The sequence below is a fragment of the Mastigoproctus giganteus genome, chromosome 3, assembly GCF_048544385.1.
Source record: "Mastigoproctus giganteus isolate SK-2022 chromosome 3, ASM4854438v1, whole genome shotgun sequence".
Classification (NCBI taxonomy): domain Eukaryota; kingdom Metazoa; phylum Arthropoda; class Arachnida; order Uropygi; family Thelyphonidae; genus Mastigoproctus; species Mastigoproctus giganteus.
The window spans coordinates 241,089,018-241,116,095 of NC_143577.1; the positions used below are offsets into that span (position 1 = coordinate 241,089,018).

The 27,078-nt window shown below is 35.1% G+C and overlaps 1 protein-coding gene across 3 annotated transcripts in view; it reads right to left on the reverse strand.

Moving 5' to 3' along the window:
* LOC150088952 (uncharacterized) overlaps positions 1-24,450 on the reverse strand; it is a 112,859-nt gene extending 88,409 nt beyond the window's left edge. For all 3 annotated transcript variants that reach the window (XM_090370963.1, XM_090370964.1, XM_090370962.1), the window contains exons 1-5: positions 24,344-24,450; positions 18,602-18,765; positions 16,360-16,443; positions 7,744-7,825; positions 747-842 (exon numbers count right to left, since the gene is read on the reverse strand). In XM_090370963.1, coding sequence (XP_090227089.1) covers positions 747-842; positions 7,744-7,825; positions 16,360-16,443; positions 18,602-18,721 — 382 coding nt within the window. In that variant the 5' untranslated portion in view covers positions 18,722-18,765; positions 24,344-24,450. The remainder of the gene's footprint in view (positions 1-746; positions 843-7,743; positions 7,826-16,359; positions 16,444-18,601; positions 18,766-24,343) is intronic.
* Positions 24,451-27,078: the final 2,628 nt, after the last annotated feature.

Consider the following 27,078-nt stretch of genomic DNA (forward strand, 5'->3'; position numbering starts at 1 on the left):
TGATAGTATAAAGTAATTTAAAGATTAATCTGCCATTTGTTCAAATGATAACCTGTGAGTGGTATGTGAATTACTGTATTTTTTTTCATTTTAACTTATTATTTAGGTTTAATCAATCAGACAGAACTTAAAGCCTATTGCAGGTCAGTTAGTAAACATTATGTTAAACATAATTAATACATTGCAATAAATTTTTTTTGCTAGAGCAGGTAGAAATGAAAATCATAAATTAAAAAGATGAAAAGAAAATTACAGTGTGTCCCCATCAGGTAAAAATTTTCCACTTCACCAAATGTTGTGGTGATTTTCAGTAACATGCACACCATCATTCTGGGTCTATTCCCTTATGAAATTTGACTTACCAGTTTTGATAAGAAAATAATGTTTGTCTGCTTCAGGAGTCTATGAGGGTAGCACAGTGGTATTGTCACCGTCCTCCCCACACCAAGTGGAAAAGGCCTGGGTTCGCTCGTCGATGATACGAGGAACTTTAATGGGCTCAGTTAGCCGGTCTCAGGCATAGATAGCAAGGTTTTCCCCCCAGAAACAGGTTTTTTTCATCCAGCAAAACAGGCAAATCGACCAGAGAACACAAGCAATTTACAGACACAATATATATATATATATATATATATGGGTATATAGAAGCAATTCTGGGTGACTCTAATAAAATAATTTGATTTTTTTTTTTTGTCTGCTTCATAAATATTCTTAATGATAGCACAATTAATAACAAACATACTTACCTACAGAACTTTCACCCATTGCAGAAAATGTTTTCGGTCTAGCTGCTAAAACTTGAAACATATCACACATCAAATTTTTTGCACAGTTTGCATTTCCTAAGGGTTAAAAAAAAAAAAAAAAAACCACATCAGTAACAACAGTTGATAAAAAATAAAGATAAAATACATAATTATAAAATTGCTTAGGTTTATCAATTTTTCATGCCTTTACTATAATTAGTTATCAGTTCAAGCTCTGAAAATTTTCTTGATAGAGCCCAATAACACATTCAGTATTATTTATGACATTAATGACTGTAAATTTAATGCAATGAAATTAACAGCTCACATAAATATTCCCCGGTTTACACATATCCTGTGCTTTATTGCTTTACTTTGCTATAGGTAGATGGCCACTATGTTTCTGACTGATACATTCATTCTTAAAGATTTAGTTCCATTGTGACTAGAGGCGGCTCTTGCACTTACGACACAACTGGTTCTCGTCTTAATCCTGAATCCAAATGGTAAGAAGTTCATCCTCATCAGCAATGAGTCCTAATCACTGCTTAGTTATCACTATTGCTTGCATTGGAGCAGTGTCCATAACATAATTCTTACTTTTTCTTTCATGATTGTCATCACCCAAGTACAAGGGATATCTAAGATCCGATTGATGTTTGTGTTTCACTATTCTCAGAGCACTTAAGTAAAATTTTGTATTAATTGTTATAGTTCTACATTTGTTAAAACCAGAAACATCTCCAGAAACTTGATATTTTTAAGGGCAGATTCATAACAAAAATAATAACACAAACAGCATGCAGTTTCCCCACAATCAGACTAGTGTTATAACATAGACTAAATGACTTGTAAGATGAGAACTTCCACTAAAAAAAAGGCTGTTTAGTCATTACCATTTGAATGTTATGTTATCAACGTTTTCCATGATTTAACCCTATAGCTGCAGAAATCTGAATTATGCATGCAGACATATTAACATTTTCTCAAATAAATAGTCAAGATAAAGACAACATTTTATTTCAGTCCAGAAAGCTAGATGGCCAAACTTCAGTGGAGCACATGTTAAACTTCAGAGTACATTCCTTATTTAGTAAAGTTATGAGTCAAGGACTAAGCACATTTGTTTTGATAGTGTAATTAAAATTAGTTTTCCTTAGTCAAGGCAGTATGAATATAAATTATTCAAATTTCTAGTTAACAACAGTTCCACAGATGAGTCCATTCAGAGCAAGATTTTCCTTGAAAGATGCTGCTTCATAATTTTTTGATATCATAAGTATGAAGAATAAAGGAGCGAAACAACTGAAGAATAAAATTGCAATAAATGTACTATGATTTTTTTTCCTTGATAAAATTATGCCTATCTATGATAAGCATAATAAACCTGAGAGCCAAAATGAATACCACAGAAGGTATTCAGCTTAAAAGCAACCCTTATGTCTTACTTTTCAATAAATAAAATTTACTTATGCAAAAAACTACTTTCGTAAAAAGTATACTTGAACTTTAATAGCCATACATCATTATACTTTGATACACCAAACTTTTTCAAAGTCCTGATTAAATTTTATCTGTACCTAAAATATTCAGTAAGCAGTTTTAATATATAGCCTTTGAATAATAAATGTGGATTAACAATAAAAGAAAGAACAGAAAAGATTCTGGGCAATTTTCCAAACTTTAAAAACTCTTCTATTGAAGCCAATTATAACTGGAGGTAAAAGCAATGTTGAATTTTAATCTACTTTCAATTGGATTAAATCCAAAAATACAAAAAAGTCCAAAAATAAAATGAAGTTCTTGATACAATAAAACCATGTTAAGCATCACCTCATGGGATTGGTAAAATTGCAGTGCTCAAGACATGGTGATGTCTTAAAATTTGGCATGCATCCTCTATTAAGAGGTTGCATACCAAATTTTGCTAATTTTAACTCATATATTTTATTAAATTTTACAAAAATATTAGTGATTTTAGTTTGGCTAAGATTTTTTCTTAATATCATTTAACAATGATTTCTTCAAAATTTGCTAGTTTAAAAAACATTTCTCTGTACCCTTGAAAAGATAATTATTTTAATTTTTTTATCTCTTGTAAAGCCTTTTTAAACTACACTGAGTTTTAATTTTGGGTAACTGAAATAAAATTCATTGTAGTTAAAAAGATTTTCTTCTAAATTATGAATATATCACTAGACTGACATCCAGCACAAGATTCTCTCCAATTTTGTTTTCCATTCATCAACAATTGTCAAATTAACTTGGCCACTTTCACAATCACAGCCAAATACACTATTATGCCATAAATTTATTTTTATTTAAATCTTTAGCAATTTTATCAGCTTTTCTTGGTTAATCAACTAGTTATAGATATGTTTCTTACACAACAATCAAAAAAAATTCATCTTCTAACTAAATCTTTTAATTTCTTCACGACTTGTTGGCCAATACTTTCTTTTTCTATTCCTAGGTAAATTCTTCTTATAATCTTCATGCAAAATGTCCTTTGAAGACCATCATTTTTGGATGAGTTCAGCCAATGCCAGATTTTAGTGCAATATTTTTGGCAGTTTTATCTTATTAATACAATTATGTCTGTTCTTTCTTTTCAATTGAAACCCTATGTTGTGACATTTTTAACACTGCCTCATACTAAACAGCCAAGTAGCATAGTTTTGTTACAATGCTTTACTCTATTACAAAATATATCAAAACCAAAACTATATAAGGACGCAGGGTGACACTGCTCTAACCGATGCTACATATGGATATTTGGGATTGCTAGTTGCTATAATAGCACTGCACTGTAAATCGGTTATGTAAACAGTGTCTCAACTGGAAATGCCATGGGTTTGCTCCTGTTGAAACTGTATTTTCTTATCAAATTCAAGGTTTCAAAAATTTATTTTTTGTGCATACAGTACAGTCAGTCCTCGTATAGCACGATAGTTGTGTTCCTAGAAACACTCGTGCAATGCAAAATCGTGCAATATAAACAACAGACCCTATGGGAAAAATAGGGTTAGGTGCCGACCACCAAATTTTGAACACACATTTGTAACCAAAACATTACCAAACACAATAAATAAAATAGTAATAAAATACTTACGTATTTTATTACGACTATTACGTAATAAAATATTGCTAATGCTTTTGCTTCTATCGTAAGCAAACTTGTTTTTTGTTTGGTTTTCTATCCAAACAGATGATAGCCGTTCCATCTCTTCCAATTCTTTGTGTCTTAATCTAATGGATTTTAATTACACTTTGAGTTGTTCCTACTATGAAAGTTGTTTTTATTTTCTCTGCATTCTTTGTAATTCTCGGCGTTGCCTCATTTAGGTCTGTAGCACGTGCAATATCACATGGTCTTTCATTTCACTCAAAGCGTTTCACAATTTCATATTTTTTCTCTATTTTCTCTATCGACAGAGGCGGACTGGCCATAAGCCTTACCAGGGAAAACCCCGGTGGACCAGAGGCCGCTGTGATTTTGGCCATAAACCATAGTATGAGGCCACTACAAATTTTCCCGGGTAAGAATTTTTGACCCAGTCCACCTCTGTTTATCGATATTGCTTTCCTTTTTCTTTCTGAATCTGCAGTGTCTTCATCAGGACGCTTCCTTTTCACACCTTTTAAGTATTTTGCTCATTTTCAGGGAATAAAGCACAATTACAAAACAAGGAGGCACGCTTGATACACATAAACAAAGCTGCGCGGGTGTAGCAACTGAATAAACAACACCGTAAAGGCAGAGATACGCTATTAACACCTCACATTTTACTAAAGCACATTTCTAGGGGTTACTACCATAAAACAATAAAAACAATTTCCAGTTGCGTTTCTGCTAGTGGAATCTGTTATAAACTGGTAGTAAACTCGATCTAATTGCATTTGCGATTATACTGATAGCTGGAATTGTGTTGGTTTTTACGTTATTATGGTGAAATGTGTTTCCCCTTCACTGATATAAAAAAAAAAACATTAATACATTTTCAGAATCTTCTCTTCATTCCTATCGTGTTGCGTTCGGTTGGGGTGATTCTGCGTTTGACTGCCATTTCTTGTAAACACAAAGGTGAATCATGCATAAGCGAATTCGGTTCGTGTTATATAAGATATCGTTCCCCTATTTATAAATCATGTATGATCGAATTTGTGTAGTGTAAACACGTGTTATACGAGGACTGACTGTATTGCCATTTATATTTTTGTGTGTTGTGGTATCATTACAGCAACACACAAGTTAACCTTTTTAGTTGACCAGCTATTTTCATGGCAGCTGACAAAATACATTAAAAAAATGTAAAGTATTAAAATATGTACAGAATTAAATTTTCTGACAACAAAAATCCTTGCTTCATACAGAAATTAGCTTTGGGGGACTGAATCCATTTCTTGCTATTTATGTTAAACAGGATGATGATTAATAGTGGGTGTTATTAAGGGGGATTTAGTGAGGGACCAATAAAAATGAGTCTGGAGATAACTTACACCTTTGTGTGATATGGCTACCAAACAAAGAAGTAAGTTATCTCCAGACTCATTCTGCAACATTTATGGATATTATAGAGGTCCAAAGAATGAAGCTTAACATTGTTGGCAGAAAACAAATTGTGCAGTACATATGAAGTCTATTTTGATATGCCAATGGGTGATCAAGGCAAACTGTAGGTGCCTTATGTCTGCTGTGGTATTTGCAGGTCATTAGAGGGATGTTTTTGTGGTAATCATAAGCATATGCCTTTTGACATACATTGAATACTGAGAAAACACAAACCATAATGACCACTGCTACTTTTGTATGGTGCATATATCAAAGTTTAAAATGTCTGTGGATCAAAAAGCTGTACGGCATCCCATCATACCATCCTCTACTACAGCGTTTCTCAAACTCTGTTCCATGAGATGTGAACAAGTGTTCTGTGAAAAATCGTAATTAATAATTAAAAATATAAAATAAATAAATTTTGCATAGACTAATAATCAAATAGACCACGGAACACTTTATTTTGGCAGGCTTTGCATAGAGAAGTATGTGAGAGGTAATGACACCTATGAAAAAGTAGCTAAGTGATCTAATATGCCATTCGTATGCAATTTAACCTGGAGTACAGGTTGAGGAGAGGAGGAAGCAAACCGATATCATAACTAAACTCACTTTCTTGTATAATTTATTTTTTTGATAATTATTAGTATTTCTAAATATTATTATTAAAATATGTGACCATGTTGCACTACTGAAAGTACTTTGCTTTCAGTAGTGCAACTGTAGTGCAATTGGATGATGAACCTGGTGAACAGGATAACTGAGACTGCACCTCAGAAGCTTGTTCAAGTAAAGCACTGCATTTCCCTAATCATAAGAATTGGATGACTTAGAGACAGAACCGGGTCTAACCAAATCCTATGCAGTGCTCCTGGTATTTCTCTATATATAAATTCTCTGTGTGCATGCATGTGTGTGTGTTAAAAGCTTCCCAGGCACCAATTAAACATGTTGAAAATTTGGTGTTGATCCAACTTTTCCTTTTTTTCATATCTGAGCCACACTTAAAGGACTGATTCAGGACTTGAAAACTATGAAAAAAAAGTTTATACAAACATATACCCAAAATCACTTTGTTTCAGTTCTGGGATACTTTGTGTTTCAACACAATTATCTACTTTACCTTTAAAGAAAGTGCTCAAAATGACTGCAATGTACTTGAATTCATGCCAAAACATGCCTTATCATGGACTGCCTAATGTGTTCAAAAATTTTAGGCACTGTTTTGATTTGTTGGCATCCTTACTCTATGTGCTGGCAAAGCATTTCAATTTTGTCAATGAGTGGAAAGTAAATGATGGATTTTAGATGATCGTGCAGGTAGAAATCAAGTAGATCCAAGTCATAGAGGCCCTGTCGTGTGGCCTGCTGCAGAGTGAGTAGACCACAATTCCCTCTCTGTCGTTCCATTCTTCCTAATTAAGGAAATGTGGTACTTTATTTGAACAGACTTCTGAGGTTTAATCTCAGATAGGCCTCCGAAAACTAATCTTTTAGCAGGGAAATGCTCACCAAAACAGTCTCTGACTACTTGACTAAAATGAGGTGGAGCACTGTCATGCAAAAACTAAATATAACATGGGATAATAAAAAGACAATTCACATAGTAAATTGTAAATCATTCCTTAAAAAATCAGAATAGAATTCTCCAGTTAATCTTCTAAGCAAGACAAAAGGACCAATTAAGTATACAGCAATAATTCCCACTAATTCATTAATACTAAACTGTTGTGGGGCCTTTGGTGGTTGATGGCATGCAGGTCCTCTTCTGCCCAGTCACGAGCACTGTGAAAATCGATTATGCTATTTATTTTGAAGCCAGCCTCATCGCTAAACAACAGAGAACATAGAAAAGAGGACTGCAAGCACCTTGTTGTAGTAAACAAGTAGAAAAAGCTTCTCATGGTGGGAAATCAACTTCAGTAAGGCCGTGCAATCTTTGAACATGATATGATAAAGCTGTTGTTTCCATAGAATTTTCCACACAATTATGTTCTATACCCCTGCTATAATTTAGGTGCTGTCACTAGAACTTTGCTCCAAATGATCCAGGGTCTGCTCAACCAACATAAGTTCTGATGCTGTTTAGTCTAGCACCATCTGAAACTTTCTCATTGAATGATCCTATCTCCAAGATGCTTGCCTTCTTGGAGATAGGATCATTCAGTGAGAAAATTCCAGATGGTGATAGACTAATCCATCCACATAGAATAATCATGAATACAAATGTATACAATATCTGTAAAACAGTGTTCTACTTTCAAGTTCAATAAACCACAAACCTTTCAAAGTCGTATAGGATTAAATTTTCTTTTCTTAAATTTGATACTATAAGAAGTTTTTATCAGCTTAGCCTTTGAAAAATGTTTTACCAGGGTTTTATTGTGGTTAGCTATGATGAGAATATTCAAATACTCATATCTGTCAAGGAATCTTTATTACCTTCTATAAACTCTTTATGAAGACGGACAAATCCTCCATCTAGGTAAGCAAGGTAACGATTTTCATCAAGGGGAAATCTTGGCTGAAAAAGAAACAGTATTTTCTTAGCTTTAAGTAATGAGATGGGGAGAAGGAGAAATAATTTATCAAGTGATTTCATAAAACATGTTCATTTCATATCAAAACTAGAATGCCTCTGAAATTTCAAGAAGAAACTAAAAGTTCTAAAGTTCTAACTTTCTATGAAGTCCTCTCCCTCACTGACAAACTTTGCTACTTTAAGGTATTCCTTGCACAACATGGAGCGTACGTAAACTGTGTTATTTGAAGATAATAATGCACTCCAAACCTATTTTCGTATTATTATGTACATTTCTGAACTGGAAATATGTTCAGAATGGAGTCAAACATTTTGTGGTATTTTCCTACCACTTCTCAAGTGAGAACTATCTTTGCCATATCACCGTCACAAAGGATCACTTTGGTCACAACAATTTTTGCTTGTGATTGAAGATGTGTTCTTGAACAAGTTTTTGTGACGGAAGCAATATTGCAAAGTCAGCTGTCACTAAATAAGTGGTAATAAAATAACACAAAATGTTGAACTCCATTATAAACATATTTCCAATTCAGAAATAAACATAATAATACTAACATAAGTTTTGAGTACTTTATTATCTTCACACAACTTTGCTACTTTGTTGAGCTCCTTATAACACTGCAATACAGATAAAAAGTTCAGAAACTATTGATCTCAGAACATGGGGTTAATAAGTTTAATGATTTTTCCAATTTCAGACAATGAAATATATATAATAAATTAGAAAGAAACTGTACAGGGAAATAGAGTGGGCCAGTAAATCAGAGTCTTATAATGGGGGATTTTAATTTCCCAGATATTGACTGGAATTTGGGGGCTGGTCACTCACACACTAGCAAGGCTTTTGTGGATTTATTGGATGATTGTTTTCTACATCAGCATGTTTGGGAGGCAACTAGAGGGAGTAATTCTCTTGATTTGATTATCAGTAGTGATTCTTCATGCATTAAGAATCTGCAGGTAAATGAACCACTAGGTGGCAGTGATCACAGTGTGCTGAAGTGGGATTTACTCAAAGAGGTAACTACCATTAGGGGTAAAGGGAAGGGTTATTGCTTTCGTAAAGGCGACTACGATGGACTGAGACAGTATTTAAATTCTATACAGTGGGACCAACTGCTGATGATCCTGCTCAGGTAGCTAACAAACTGAATGAATATTTTGCATCGACATTCACACATGAGGAGTTATTCAGCGAGGGGAATGCCAGAGGTGTATCCAACTCTGGCAGTAAGCTAGAGAATCTTGTAATAACTGAGAGTAAAGTGGAGGAGAAATTGTTGAAGATAAATACAAGAAAGGCACATGGGGTGGATGGGATCTATCCAGTTATATTAAAGGAGGCAGCAAAGGAAGTAAGCAAACCCTTAGCCATAATTATGAGAGCTTCCTTGGACTCAGGGGAAGTACCCATGGACTGGAGATGTGCAAATGTGACCCCAATTCACAAAGGAGGATCAAAGGGTGACACAAGTAATTATAGACCTGTTAGTTTAACTTCTGTTTCTGGAAAATTAATGGTTATGTTATTTGGTTTTTAGGAGCATTAGCAACTAAGGCCATATTGCTCCGGGATATGCGGTGGTCATTCCCTGACCTTTCCGCATCCTCCGTATTTGGTGGTGACGGGCTCGAACCCCGGTCTAATCAAGAAGCGTGTGCTACGCACTACTGCTCCTTCCCACCTGGCTACGGAGGCGGCAGGAAAATTAATGGAGGCACTAGTTAAAGAAGCACTGCAGGATCATCTAGACAAGACTTCAGTTATAGCTCAGACACAGCATGGTTTTGTTAAGGGGAAGTCTTGCCTGACCAATTTGATTGGATAGATGCAGTCACAAAAGAACTGGATGCAGGGAATAACTTTGATATTATATACTTGGATCTTAGAAAGGCTTTTGATACTGTTGCACATGGAAGACTGCTGCACAAATTGGAGCAGTGTGGCATTGGAGGCAAATTGCTCTTATGGATAAAGGGGTGGTTGAGGGGGAGAAGACAGAGAGTGGTAATCAATGGACACTGCTCATCGTGGACTAATGTTATTAGTGGAGTCCCTCAGGGTTCAGTATTGGGTCCATTATTGTTTTCTGTATTTATAAATGATATTGATGATGGTATATCAAGCTTAATGTCCAAGTTTGCAGACGATACGAAGGTTGGCAGGGTTGTCAAGGACACTACTGACACTATGCTACTGCAACAGGATCTGGAAAGGTTGAGCAGATGGGCTGAGAGGTGGCAAATGAAGTTTAACATTGACAAATGTAAAGTACTACATATGGGAAACAGCAACCCCAGAGCAACGTATCAACTCTGTGGTACTACACTGACAGTGGTAGAGAATGAAAGGGACCTGGGGGTGGTTGTGCAGGCAGATATGAAGTTTTCTGAGCAGTGCAGACGGGCTGCAAGAGTAGCTCATGGTGTATTGTCAATGATATATAGGAATTTTTCTAGCAGGGATAAGGAGGTGATTATTCCCTTATATAAGGGAATGGTCAGACCACACCTAGAGTACTGTATACAGGTCTGGAGGCCTCATTTCAAGAAGGATGTAGAGATGCTGGAACGAGTACAGAGAAGGGCAACAAAATTAGTGAATGGAACAAAGGGGTGCTCTTACGAAGAAAGGCTTAAGTTTTGCAAATTACAGTGTCTGGGGACTAGGCACCAGCGAGGTGATCTAACAGAGGTGTATAAAGCCTTGAATGGTTTGAGCATGCTCAATGCTGATGGGATTCTTCCTCTCGCTTAGAATAATCACCTGAGAGGGCATAAATTCAAATTGAGAAAAGACAGATGTAGGATAGACGTGAGGAAATTTGCCTTTAGCCAGCGGGTGGTTGGTTGGTGGAATAGACTTCCATCCCTTGTCGTGGAAGTTGATAGCCTAAATAAGTTTAAGGTTCAGCTGGACAGGTATTTCGAACGAACAGAGGGGTGAAGTGGAAGTGGTTATTTTTTATTTTTTTATTTTTTTTTTTTTTGGCTGATGCTGCATAAGCTTGCTTTCTTGCATCAAATGCCTCTACTAATGCTAATAATATCGCCGCTCATTTCTTGTGAGTATGGGCTTGGCATCCCAGGGTCCTGAGCTGGATATCACCATTCTTCTCTTTTTTTGCCGTCTCTCTCTCTCTCACAGGGTACTCAAATTTTTTGGCTCGTACATAAGTTTCAGGCTTGCTTGCACCATATGGCTAATAATAATAATAATAATAATAATAAAATATATAACATATTAAAAAGGCCACCACTTAAGCCCATGACAGAAGGCGGCAATCTCGAAATTTAAACACAACAAATGCGACAATGGTAAATCGGCAACATGCGACATGGTAAATCCTTGCTGTGGCTCTTGTTTTTGTGTTTTTATTTTAATATATTTTTCCATTTCACATCGTTTAATTAATAACTATTAATTAATTGCTAAATAATACTGTTAATTAACTTTTAATTTACAATCCCTACTATATAACATTGTCAGTAAATCAATTTTTTTTTTTTTTCAATTAAAGTAAAGGTAACTCAAGTTAATAGCCTAGCTTAATTTTACGGTACTCACCTTTTGTATAATCTGCAGTTGATGCTTAGGATAGGATGGATACTAATTTGAGTTTAAAATTGGGATTAGCATGGATAAATTTAATTTTGAAACAGAGTTAAAATATGCCCAAGGAAATAGAAGTGCACATCTTCGTCTTTGGTTGTCATAGAATTTAAGGTTGAAAATTATTGAAACTATATCATTTTTAGGTTGTAAAATATTACAACCTTTCCCTTCAGAGATCAAATTATATGCACGATATGCAGATGACATCCTTATAATATTTGATAACCTTTTCATTAAATTTAATTCAACACACGACAGATTAAAATATACTCTTGAAACAGAAGAAAACGGACAAATTAATTTCCTCAACCTTACCATATACAAAATGGACACCAAACTAGGAACTAGAATTTTCAGGAAAAACACCCACACTGGAAAATACTTACATTTTGAGTCACACCGTACACTTAGTATAAAAAAAAGCCGTCCTCTATAACCTTTTATAACGCTATCAAATACAGTTCTACACAAGATGACCTATCCAACGAACTTCAATACCTTACAGAAAAATTCATATCCAGGAAATACCCTTTCCAGTTAATTCAACAAACTATTTCCACCACCCAAAATAATATCAAAAAACCATCCAAACACATTACATGCAGTAACATACGTATTGTTCTTCCTTACCACAGTAATCTTGCCAGACAATTCCGTTGAGTATTTGCTGGTACTGACATCACTCTCACATTTTCAGCATATAATAAACTGGGATCAATGTTTAATTCATATAAAGGTACACATAAATATCAAATCTGTGACATGAATAATATTGTTTATTTAATCAAATGCCAACAAAACTGCAATGTATGCTACATTGGTAGCACCACCTCTAAATACGGCTCCACAACAACATCAAATACACAAGTGTATTATCATTACAATAGCTTTAGAACAGGACAATCAAACACAGAACTCACATTACATGTACAATCCCATAATCACACCCCTTTAGTTGATTCAGCCATCCTCATTATTAAATTGAAATGCTGTTTTAAAATTTTTCAGTACGAAGCCCGCATCATAGAATGGTTTCGCCATCATTCTAATTTTAACGTAATAAATGCCAAATTACCCTATAACCTCTCTCCGGTTTGAAATCTCACGCACCTTAGATTCCCACATGTTTCAAAGAGCATCACAGGAACATAGAGTCCTTTAAATACGCGCGTTTTACTTTCTTCTCACTATCGCCAACTGAAGACCTTAACAACAAAAGCCAATTGCTTATGGCTATTGGCCTCCTTGGTTTACAGATATAGTTTCAATCATTTTCAACCTTAAATTCTATGACAACCAAGGACGAAGATGTGCACTTCTTTTCCTTGGGCATATTTTAACTCTGTTTCAAAATTAAATTTATCCATACTAATCCCAATTTTAAACTCAAATTAGTATCCATCCTATCCTAAACATCAACTGCAGATTATACAAAAGGTGAGTACTGTAAAATTAAGCTACACTATTAACTTGAGTCAATCTAAATCGGTATCTTAAGGAATTCTACAAATCATTCAAAAGTAAAGGTAACATAATGTAGAGGCCACAATTACCTGTACATATTTAAATAAACCCATAAAAACTCATTTTGTTTAAAAATATTTTGGCTGCAACATTAGGGTATATGCACAGGAAACTATTGAAATGTTATATGCTGTATATATGGACTATTTCCGCATATTTTGTTGAAACAATGATGTGGTGTGGCATCCTGAAGAGATACCGTTTCACATATATCAGCCAGTTTGCCTACAAGTTTGAGTTTAAAATTATAACAGCATAAGTTTAAGAATATACAGTAATGTTAAGTAGAATTTTAATTATAAGATTTTGTTGCATATATATATATATATATATATACAGACAACCACTTCCGGATGCACATATCTACCATATCCAGGGCCGTTACTAATGTGGGCGGGAAATTGTGCTCCCAGATAACCCGAGCACCAACTTTATATTCTTCAATCATATACAGTTTACTTTCCTATAACTAAAATTTTCCATACTCTGGGCTATTAGTGTAATATGAGGGTATTAGCTATAATAATATAAGGTTTAACATAAAAAACAGCATGCTATAAAGTATTTTAAGATTTTTTTTTATTAAGCATGGAAAAATTCACAGCAAAAAAATATATATATATTCAAATAATTAATATTAAAAACTATACTGATTTTTCATCAAAATATCCTCCATGAGATTTTATCATTGCCTTACACAGATGTGGCATTCTAGTGATTAATTTTATAATGGTGTCTTGACTAACATTATTCCATGCAATCTCAAGGTTCCCCACAAATTTTGTGAAGACGGGCTGACTTCAGACTTTATGGTCTGGATCAGTGATATTCAAACTGGGTTCCACGGAACCCCAGAGTTCTGTGAGACATTTTCTGAAGTTTCACAAATTTTCATTTTTTTCATAATTATATTTCCCTTTCTTCTACTTCTCCTCACCATTATAATAATTAATGCTTCAGTAAAGTACATATTATGATTCTAAAAATTAAGTCATTTATGTACCTAAAAACATGCATTAGCTGAGTAGGATTCCACAGAAATAATATTTAGAGACTAGGGTTCCATAGATGTTGAAAGTTTGAAAACCACTGGTCTAGATGAGTCCATAAACGTTCTACTGCATTTAAGGCAGGTGACTGTGGTGGCCACAGTATAATGTGCAATACCCCTCCTGTTGTTTAGTTGCTAGAAAGTCCTTGCACAGCTTGCTTTGGATCATTTTTTTGATATAATATAAAATTTCTTCTGCAAAGTCAAAGTCCACAGGATATTGCATTATATTCAAGAATATTTTTATAGCCTTCTTTTCTTAAAATTACTTCAATTCTGATGATGCCATCTACTCCAGAAAAACAGAAGCAACCCCAGATCGTGATGGAACTACTGCCATGCTTGACTGTAGATTGCACTGACTTGACTGTTCACTGCATTAAACAATGTAGCACATTTTTTCTTCAGTTGGTCATCTCACAAACTTTATGCTTAAATCCAAAAATTTCAAATTTGGATTCATCCATCCACAACACATTTTTCCACTCTTCAACTGTCCAACATTGATGGCTCTTAGTCCAAGCCATTTCTTTTGATTTTTCAGCTTTAATAAGGGTTTTCATACTGCTACATGACCATGAAGTCCTGCTTAAGATGAAGTTTTACATTGGATATTGACATGGGAGTTTATCTGTGCCTATTGAACTCAGCTTGGATTTCAAGTGCAGTAACTTACTGATTGTGTTTAGAAATCAGTGTTACGCTCTTATTCTGTGTTTCTGTTATTATGTGCAGTCGTCGTGATTGTGATTTGTCCTTTAAATTGACAGTCTCCTTGAATTGTCAAATGATAGTTTGTACTCCTTTAAATTAAACACCTAGTTTTCTGCCAATACTTCTAGTGGAACAGCTTTCTTTACACGGTTATAATAGCACTTCTTTTTTCAATACTCAGTTACACATTTCTTGCAAAGTTTTTCACAAAACACAAAACTTATACCAAGCACTCTTTTTTGAATGACAGGTTTTGATTTTATAAGTTACAGCTCTCACTCCTTAATTCATATTATTGCAAAACACTCTAGAATCAACAATCTTCTATAATATTGAAACAATACTCCCACTTTCTAGAATATTCTAGAATCATCTACAACGTTCTACCACATTCAGAAGCTTCTACACCTTTCTGGTATATTCTTGAATATTCTAGAAATTCAAAAACTATAAAAACTAATTTATAGTTTTTGACCTATAAATTAGCTTTTATAAAAACTTTGAAATTTATGAAAAATGAAACATGATTGCTAACTTTTTTAAGGTGGGAGTGTATATATAGAAAACATTTGCTAACTAATGAGGGGACTACTAAGTCCTGGAACAGTCTGTCATAGCAGTACTTTGTCTTTTCAATGTATAGCAGAATAACAATTAAGTGATGCTATTTGTTTGAAATTAGTACAATATCCAGGCAGCCAATTGAAGACATCCTGTTCTGTGGTGGGATACAGATATTGCTACATCCAGAAGATGTACAAAAATGGAAACAAGATATAAGATGTTCTTTTACCAGCATGGTGCACAGATAAATCAAACCTTGAAGGATAGTAAAAAAAATATAACCATTTCAACCTGCCTAAAGTGCAATGTGTCTTTAATTTCTTAAAGGACTGCAGATTATCTGCTGATGTTTCTTGGTATTTCCTGTACTACTTATTCAGTGAAGCTGATGGAATAATAAACACAGCATTTCAGTCACTGATGTAGTATAGGAAATATCAAGAAACATCTGAGAATGATTTGTAGTCTTTTCACAAATTAAATACACGTTACACTCTATGCAGGTTGAAGTGCTTATATTTTTCTCACTATTCTTCACGATACAAGATAGCTTTGTGCTTTCCAAAAATATCAACTAAGCCAAATGGAATTTTTATAATTGAGTTTTTTTTTTTTTTTTTGGTAGTTGTTGGCGCATCGGCTTCTGTGGCCATAATGCACCTCCCAAGGTTTTTGCAGTACTTTGATCCAAGCCCGAGGCGGGATTCGAACCCGCGACCTTTGGGTTGCCAGGCAGGCACTTTACCCACCTGGCTAGCCCGGTCGGCTTATAATTGAGTAGCATTCAGTATCATTCTCCCCACTGTTCCTATTAACTAATTACACATTAAACTATTTATCATCTAATTTTAAATAAAACTAAAGTGTAATTAAAAAAAGAAAAGAAAAATTCATTTGGAATATTACTCTTTATTTCATTTTTTTAATGACATATTGTCAATGCACTTTGATGGTAAGTCATAAATCAAGAGTTACGCCTATTATTAGTTAATATTAGTTCATTTGTGAATTTTTACTTATTTCTATAGGAATAAATGTGCTACTTACCTCTTCAAGGAGAAAGTGCGCAAATCCTTTTTTTGTGCAGTGATATCTATATGAAATTAAAAAACGTAACCAACAAGTTGGTCCCTATAAAATCAAAAGAAAGAGAGTATGCTATTACTCATACTTCATTTTCTAACATTTATATTGGCAACATATCAATCAACTTACTTTTTGATTTTTTTAAATTTTATTTGCTGTCAAGGCAGTGTAATTGTATTTGTAACATAGATTCTGTGCATATTTTATGCTCAGTTTGCCCGTTTCCCAGCTAAAAAGAAGAGTTTTTTAGGGAATTCAATTGATGCCTGAGTTCAACTAACTCCCTACAGTGTGTGTGTGTGTGTGTGTGTGTGTGTGTGTGTGTGTGTGTGTGTGTGTGTGTGTGTGTGTGTGTTTGTGGCGGGTAGTCCATAAAATCTACCATATAATTTGGACTTGGAACATTTCCATACTGTGTGGAGAACCAGTGATTGTATCCATGAGGACACAATCACTAGCCATGAGGACATTTCTCTCTCTAAAAGAAAATAAATCAATGCAGTCAGGAGGGCAGAGTAAACAGTATGGAATAGCTTGCAACTTCATAATATTCAATCAAAAATGTCTGAAAATTAGCATTACCATTAGTAGAGGCATATGATGCAAGAAAGAAAGCTTATACAGCAACAGCTAAAAAGAAAACAACAGCAACAAAAAAACTTCTATTTCACCCATCCATTCACTCAAACGTTTGTCCAGTTCTTACTTGAATTTATTTAAGTATCAACTTTCACAATAATGGATGGAAGTTGGTTCCAGCAATCAACCACCTGCAGGCTAAAGGCAAATTTCCACACATCTATTCTATAACTGTTTTTCCTCAATTTGAATTTATGCCCCCTCAGGTGCAAAATCTGAGCAAGAGGCCTCAGGTGCAAAATCTGAGCAAGAGGAAGAATCCCATCAGCATTGAGCTTGCTCAAACCATTTAAAGCCTTATACACCTCAATTAGATCACCTTGCAGGTGCCTAGGCTCCAGATGCTGCAATTTGCAGAACTTAAGCCTATCTTAGTAACAGCAACCCTCTGTTCCACTCACTAAACTCTGCCCTTCTCTGTAATCATTCTAGTAGCTCAATATCTTTCCTAAAATGAGGTCTCCAGACCTGTATGCAGTACTCAAGGTGTGGCCTGACCATTGCCTTGTACAAGGGGATAATTACCTCCTTATCCCTGCTAGCAAAATTCCTATATATCATTGACAGGACCACATGAGCTACTCTTGCAGCCAGTCTGCACTGCTCAGAAGATGTCATAAATGACTGCACAATTATCCCCAGGTCGTTTTCATTCTCGACTACCCTGTGTATAGTACTACACAGTTGGTACGTTACTGTTGTTTGTTGTTTGGTTTTTAGGAGCGTTAGCAACTAAGGCCATATTGCTCCGGGAATATGCGGTGGTCATTCCCTTGACCTTTCCGCATCCTCCGTATTTGGTGGTGACGGGCTTGAACCCCGGTCTAATCAAGAAGCGTTTGCTCCTTCCCGCCTGGCTATGGAGGCACTGGTACGTTACTCTGGGGTTACTGCTACCCATATATATTACTTTGCATTTGTCAACATTAAACTTCAGTTGCCACCTCTCAGCCCATCTACTCGACTTTTCTAGATCTTGTTGCAGTAGTGTACCTACCATTCTTACTGTCATTAGCAACCTGACCAACTTTCGTATTGTCTGCAAACATATATGTATGAAAAACCGAAAAATATGTATAAAAAAGGAACACATACACAGGATTACAAATATTTTACATTACACTTCACAAAATTAGAAGGAATATTTTTTGGAAGGTATATACAAAAGTACAAAATGCTTGATGAGACATTTATACAAAAATGCTAGAGCAAGTTTATACTGAAATATTACTTGCATTCTAATAACCAGCATCTCCCAATAAGGCAAGAATGTTAAATGCAATCACAACACTGCCAAGGCTAAAAAATACAATGGGTAGCAGGATCACATTAAATACATATTTTTACCAATGTCTTTACAGTATCTTGCCAGATTTACTACTGGATTAATGCACATGAATTTCAGGATATTCTTAGACACTATGTTTTTGAAGACTTTTAAATAACTTCTTGGAGTCAAAAGTACTTGCTGTATATGAAATGCTAAAGCTGATTTACATAAATTACTGAATTTCATGACATTCCACATAATAAACAATTCACATAATACATAAAAAATACAGACCTGATCTTTCCACATTCTTTTAAAAGTATCAAAATGTGATCTCAAAAACATAAATTTATCAGGGGTTAATTCTTCACTAAAGAGCTCATAGTCATCTTCATGAAGCTTAATCCACCTCATGTTTAATGGAAAATAGCACAGCACAGACACTTGACAAATATAATCTGAAATAAACCAGATTATACTTAATCTACATAGCACAATTAGCTATTTAAAATTCAAAATGAAATACACATTAAATTGGCTGTGCAATTTATAGTAAATTTTATTAATCTAATACAGATCCACTTCTAGTTTCATACACTCTGCCTTCCATAGGGAGTACTTTAGAGCTGCAAAAGGTTAAGCTAATACTTCAGTTTTAATTTCAATGCAGCCAAACCCCAGTTATAAGTGAGCTACTGAGAACAAAAATACATCACAAATAATCAAAATTTGTTATTAGGATTAGAAAAACGATGCAGGGAAGTGAATATCAACTTTTAAAAATATAAATCATTCTAAATAACTATAAACAATATTTCTCATTAACTGTTTTTATTTAATCTATCTAATCTTTTAAACTTATAATAGTTGTCCATGTTCTACAAGACTATACAAGTCTTTTACAGAAGTTAAACTAATCTGTGACAAAGCAAATATTTTAATATCTAATCTGCAATTATCCTTCTTTAGTTTAAGTCAAGAATACCATAGTTTGCATCACATAATAAAGAAAAAATATCCCAGTGTTAAAAGGAGAATGTTAAGTGGATGGTCACTGGAAACAAAATGAATGGTTAAAGTGCAATAATAAAGACATGTAAGTATGAGGAAAAACAACTTACTGTAAGCTATGGTGCAAAGGTTTCAATTACACTGCAACACGCTGCTTTAAACAAATAGTGATGTTCTGAGATTCTTTGTTGATTTTTGCATTAAGTCTTCTGAAGAGGTTTAAAGATCAATATGACTGAATTAACAGAGCTTCATTATTGAATTAATATAATCTGAGGAGGTGAGTTACAGCGGGGGGGGGGGGGGGATCGTTGATCGTTGAATCATTTAGTATTGGTAATAGCCGCATGGTGCAAGAAAGCCTATGGCTTATGCTGCACCAGCCAAAAAAAAAAAAAAAAACCAAATAGAACAATGATAAAAAAACGATAAAAATACATAAATATATAAATAATAATAATTAATAAAAGAAAAGGAAATTAAACCTATCATCCTATGCACTTCCCTGACCCGAAGGTACTATCCAGATAACTTTTGAATTTCCCCAAACTGTCAGCCTCTACCACCAATGTAGGCAACTTATTCCAATAATTTATAACTTGAATCGTTGAATCATTTAGTAATTATAATCGTTAATTTATAATCGTTGAATCATTTAGTATTGGTAATAGCCGCATGGTGCAAGAAAGCCTATGGCTTATGCTGCACCAGCCAAAAAAAAAAAAAAAAACCAAATAGAACAATGATAAAAAAACGATAAAAATACATAAATATATAAATAATAATAATTAATAAAAGAAAAGGAAATTAAACCTATCATCCTATGCACTTCCCTGACCCGAAGGTACTATCCAGATAACTTTTGAATTTCCCCAAACTGTCAGCCTCTACCACCAATGTAGGCAACTTATTCCAATAATTTATAACTTGCTGGCTAAAATAAAACTTCCTGCAGTCCAATCTAAACATTTCCCCCTGTAACTTGAATTTATGTCCCCTAGTTCTAGCATCATTTATAATCTTGAAAATTTCATCCTGATTCATTTTGCTGATGCCTCTCAGAGCCTTAAACGCCTCAATCAAATCTCCTCTAAGGTGTCTAGTTTCCAAACTCTGTAACCCACATATTCGAAATCTTTCTTCATAAGGATGCCCTTTTGCCGATCTCACCAGGCGAGTTACCCGTCTTTGAACCATTCAAGAAGCTTGATGTCTTTCTTTAGGTGCGGTCTCCATACTTGAACACAGTATTCCAAGTGTGGTCTAACAAAAGCCTTATATAATGGGATTATCACGTCCCTATCTCTGCTTGCAAAAGTTCAATAGATCATCGATAGGACACCATGGGCCTTCCTTGCAACCTGTTTACAATGCTCAGAGAATTTCATGTCTGACTGTATCGTAACATCCAAGTTCCTTTCCTCCAGTAACTGGGTTTAGTTGAACTCCACCAAGTGAATAAGTTATTTTGGGATTACTGTTTCCCAGGTGTAATACCTTACACTTTGTTGGATTAAAGCATAGCTGCCATTTTTCTGACCATTCCTGAAGTCTATCTAGGTCTCTCTGAAGAAGCTCAGCTTGACAGTAATCATTAACTACTCTACCAATTTTAACATCATCTGCAAATTTAGACATCATGCCCTCTATCCCTTCATCAATGTCGTTTATGAAAATTAAAAACAACAGTGGTACTAATACTGATCCTTGGGGAACCCCACTTCTTACATCAACCCATTTATATTATTCTCAATCCCACAAAGTGCCAATTTAGTTCTGCCTTGAATACTTCCAAGCTCTTAGCCACCAAGGTGTCTAAGAGCTTTCAATATTCTTGGAAAAGGTAAATTTCATAAGGTAGTATTTTTATTATTTACTAAAATTCTATATTTGTGCCCCCCAATGTTGTGTTGCCTACCAGTGAGAAGGTAGGCAACATAAAATCAGGTTCATTTACTCTTGTTCATTTAATGATTATTTTCAAGCCTTATGTACATAGATCCCTTCCCCCACCAACTTAGCCCATAAATGATTGTCAGAAAAATTATTCTTCTAGGTGCAAGGATCTAATCTAAGTGACCCCACATGCATGCAATTTTAAGCCAGCAAGAAATAATTCAAACTAGTTTACTCTTTTGCCATGTTTATTGTCAATCTACTATGAACACAACTGGGAAAAATACATTTTCTATATTAAAACATTAATTTTTAATTATATTTTTGAAAATAAAATTCCTACTGCCATGCTTGACTTGTTGGCAAGCAAAATGAAAATCAAATAACCCGTGTGCTTTGATTGGACACCAGCCAGTCAACAGAATGGAAGCCCCAAAGAGTGTAAAAATTGAAGCCACTGCATACCAGCTAGACACTTCACTGTCAGGAAGCTAGGGAGTGTAACTAATGGAGGTGCCATCTATCACAATGCCAGTATGTTTCAATAACTGGATGTGAGAGATGCCACTCAACACGTGCATTCAATTAGGATTTGCTTTGCATATATTTTACAGTTTGCACAATAACTAACAGAGCTTTCTGGAATTTCAATGAAGAAATCAAAGAGAAACCACTTCTGTTGACAACTACTAAGACTTCCAATTGATTGTGTGGACTGAGTAGATGATTGATTTGATTTGATTTTGGGTTTATTGGCGCAAAAACAACTAAGGTTATACTGCGCCCTGAGTAGATGAAGAGCATGACATCACTGAAATTGTGCTGCACACCAATGTGGCACAATTCCAGCAAATTTCACCATACATTCCAGCTCAGGGTTAAGATGTCTACTCCATGCTTTCTAAACTACACCTCCTAGGCCAATTCCTCCATAGGCAATCTTCAGCACTTCTTACAAATCTGGTCCTCCTGCTTTCTTTGAATGCCCTCTAGAAGTTATGTCTTTTGATAGATGAAGCCTACAGACTAGATTGCAATTAAAACATGGTCTCACCAGTCTTATATAGGAAAATAATGACATCCTTCTCCGAAACAGCTGCTTGCAGCTGTTTCGGAGAAGGATGTCCTGAATGACAGGTGCTTGCTGAGGTCTGGTAAACCAATGATAAGATACCATATAATTATCTCATCACTTGTTTATAATGCATGGAAAATTTCATGTTTTCTATGCAGTATAAACAAGTAGTGAGGTAGGCATGTGGTATCTTATCAACGGTTATCAGATTTTATATCTCGAAACAGATCTTATATGTCTTCAAAAATTATAGAAAATTAATAAATATAAGAGGGTAATTTTTTTAGGTATTACACTTTTTATTACAGTAGAGCTTAGATAATTTGAAGTTGAAGGGGCATCAAACTTATTTCAATTTATCCAAAATTGAAATTAATTCTTTTTTTTATAGAATAGGAGGTCCAACAAACAGAAGAATAATTCAAAATAGCCAATATTTCGAATTAGGCAATTTCATTTTTTATAACTATTACACTTTATAAGTATTAAAAAATTCAAGCATTAAAAATAACATGTAGCTATTTTTATTGCTCCAACTCATACCTATCTATATACAATATACCTTACAATACATACAAATATCTACATACAATTGCAATCAAATCCCATATATCAGGGATGGGCAACCTACAATGTCTGTGCTTTAGGCAGCAGGCAAGACTATCTAAAATGACAACACTGCATGACTTCATTCATTATTTATATCAAATTTTGCCATTCCCTTCATCCATAATACAGTTCTCCACTAAGAGGATACATTTATACATCCATGCAAGTACAGTGTTTAATTTTGAGGTTACTCACATCATTAGGTGTTTTATCTTAAAGGTTACATGGCTGGATATAAATGGAATGAATTTTAATATAAGTTTGTTGGATTTAAATCCATATCTATGATAAGTTTCAGTGAATCAATTTTTTTGCTTGGAATTCATCATATATACCTTTAGCTTAGTATTAGTAGTAGCAAATAATGCAAGAAAGCAAGCTTATACAGCATCAGCAAAAAAAAGAAAACCACTTTCCATTCAACTGACCCATTCCCACCAATAATTTTGTCTAGGTCTTTCTTGAATTTATTTATTTAACCTATCAACTTCAACGACAGATGGAAGTTTCCACCATCAATCAACCACTTGCCGGCTAAATGCAAACTTTTGCAAATCTATTTTGTAACATCCTTCCTCAATTTGAATTTATGCCCCATAATGTGCATAGTCTGAGCAAGAATCCCATCAGCATTGTTTGCTCAAGTCGTAAATTTTCTTGAATTTTAATTGCTTTGATTTTCCCTTTTCATGTTATGATGAATTGTAACACACAATGAAATAACACCAATCCGTGGCATCTACAGCTTGAAATAGCATCTTTTTTTTGATATTATGCACTTTATGGCGTATGGGCAACTTAGGCCATGATGAGCCACTTAGCTGTTTCGGACAATAAAGTATTAATTCAAATATAATACACATTTTTAGTTTGGAAGGTGCTATTTATTTGGAAATAGCATAATATTACCCCCCCCCCCCCAGGGGCTCATATCTGGTGAGTACGGGCTTGGCACACCCAGAGTTCTGAGCTGGATATCATCATTCTTCTCTTTCTTGGTGATTCCCTTCTACTTTTGACATTCTCTCTCTCTCGCTCTCTCTCTCTCAGGGTAACTCAGAAATTTTTTTTGGCTGGCGCAGCATAAGCCTCAGGCTTCCTTGCGCCATATGGCTAATAATAACAATAATAATAATTTGGGCAACTCCATAAAAAAGTGAGGTTGACTCGGAATGACAGATTCCAAATCTTGATAATTAGCTTAATGAACCTGTTTTCTTTTCTAGCATTTGGATGAATTATATTGGATATATCTGTATTCTTTTTGTGACAGAAATAAAGCGAATTAATAATACTAATCAATACTGGAACAGGTACAAGAAGACGGAAACGCTCCTTTGACATAATCTCGATCTGACATATATGCCTATGACATACAATATTCCTATTACGACCATTTTTAAAAGACTAACTATTATTTATCGGAATTCGAATATTTCACTTACTTATATATGCTGCTGAAATATTTTATTTTTTAGCGATAGGACAATTTAAATTCAAGTTATTATTTTAAAGGACTGTTTGCGAAATCATATGACAGTAGCCACAACTCGTAAACACCAGATACCAAAACCGAAGTATAGCACATCAACTCTCTTATTAGTAATTCAAATTCAGATATCTACCGAAATGTCAGCCGTTCTACCGAATTTTAGTTTACCGAACAACTTCATTTATTATTATTATTATTATTATTATTATTAGGCCTATGGTGCAAGGAAGCCTGAGGCTTATGCAGCACCAGCCAAAAAATTTTTCAGAGTTACCCTGTGTGTGTGTGTGTGTGTGTGAAAGAGAGAGAAGTAGAAGGAAATCACCAAGAAAGAGAAGAATGATGATATCCAGCTGAGGACCCTGGGTGTGCCAAGCCCATACTCACCAGATGTGAGCCCCTGGAATTTATTTATTAAACTTCGTCAAATTTGTTACTAATTGTAATCAAGTTGAAGAAGTCGGCTTGATTTCCTCCCTTTTCACTGTTCTTACTCTACAAAGTAAGCAACAAAAATATACAAAATAATATAACAGTTGATTGTCAATCCATTAACAATGGGTGGGGCATATTTAAAAGCGGCTCGCAAACAGCCGCCTACTTAATAAAAAATTAATGACTTGATATCGACCTCAGCTGTTGTTGTTACGAATTTCTGTGGGGCAAAGGGTTCCACCGGGTACGAGGAGGACAATTGTTATTCCATCTGTACTACCCACATGGTCTTACGGGTATGAAGTATCACTAAATCATATCTGTAAATAGCGCACATTCCAGAGTTCGAAATAAAAAAATCTACAAAACGGAAAGGTTGTCAAAATATTTTATTTTAATAATGAAGTATGTACACGACATTACCGATAGGTGTTGAGAAGTAGGACGGTGCTCTGGTGGGCACTGTCCATTCAAAGTCTTAAAGTATTCCATGTTCTTTTTGCCTGTTTCCTGAATGCAAACCCGATATTTTGAAGTGTGATAACCTGGATGGACACTGACTAAATAGATCACAGCAGGAAAAGAGCAATAAAAATTCCTCACATGAAGAAGGACCCTTCACGGGTAACCCAATTGGTATAATGTTGTTGTTGAAGTTGATAGCCTAAACAAATTTAAAGCTCAACTGGACAGGTATTTCGAACGAACGGAGGGGTGAAATGGGAGTGGTGTGTTTTTTTTTTTTTTTTTTTGGCTGATGCTGAATAAGCTTGCTTTCTTGCATCATATGCCTCTACTACTAATACTACTAATACTAATCACCATCCTCCCTACAACGCAAAACCGAAGCACATTAGAAAAGACCTCAGTTTGAATCCTATTAATGATGCCAGGAATTTTAATGGGTCTTTCGCTATGCGATTGAAGTAGTTGGTCTTAGGCTATGATGGCATGGTTTTTTCTATCAGAAACTCGGTTTTTCATTCAGCAAACAGCATATCGACGATAGAACACATGCAATTTACAAAGTTATTATGTAAGGCAATGTAGCCTAAATTGCTAATGCACCGAAAACGCTGCAATAACAAACACAGCAACAACAACAACAACATGGGGAGGAATTTACATTTAGGTGTTGCGTAATGATGTACATGGATAAAAATAAACTATTATATTAGGGTTACCTAGAAAGTCACTTCAACTTCTCATGTGTATTGTGTCTATAAATTGCGTGTGTCTCGTTCTCTGATCGATTTGATTGGTTTGCTGGACGAAAAACGGCAGTTTGTCCGAGGGAAACCCTTAATATCTACGCCTGAGACCGACTAACTCAGCCACGGAGTGAAAAAAGCCAATAAATATGACGATGACGATACCACTGTGCTACCCGCGCAGACACATGTAGATGGATAGCGATTATAGGCACTATCTACACTGCTCGACAAAATTAACAGAACAGTATATTTTTCATGAATATATTACCGTGCACAGGGTAGTCGAAGCCCAATATTTGATATAATAGGCATCCTAGAATGCAAATTTTGTGTATCCGATAGAAATTGATCTACCGCATTCTAGAGCCACACATTATGCAAATTATTCATGCCCATAAAAACCCTGGTTGCGACGACATCACTTTATTCCCGTTTTTTTTTTTAGCTTGCTCAGTTGAACAGCCACATCTCCAGTACCTAAGATGGCAAGTCATCGTCGTTTAGATGATAACTAGGCACCTGCGCGGTGATCTGATTGAAGTGTATAAGGCCTTGAATGGGTTGAACATGCTGAATTCTGATGGGATCCTTCCACTTGTTCAGATTACGGACCAAAGTGGGCATAAATTCATATTAAAAAAGACAGATGTAGAATAGATGTGCGGAAATTTGCCTTTAGCCAGCGGGTGGTTAATTGCTGGAACAAACTTCCATCTGTCGTTGTGGAAGTTGATAGGTTGAATAAATTTAAGGAGGAACTGGACAGGCATTTGGAGGGAATGGTGTGATTTTTTTTTTTTTTTTTTTTGGCTGATGCTGCGAAAGCTCATACACTTGCTTTCTTGCATCACATGCCACTACTACTACTACTTGAATGGCTGGCCATTGGCCGACTTGAAGTCGAGCAGTCTCAAGTTTGGAGATGGCACTTTGGCTTAGTGTCTCATGCAGTGTAGTCTCGGCACTATGGAAGCAGTTAGTTATCGTCACCGTCCTCCCCATATCGAGTGGAAAAGGCCCGGGTTCGAATCCCGTCGAT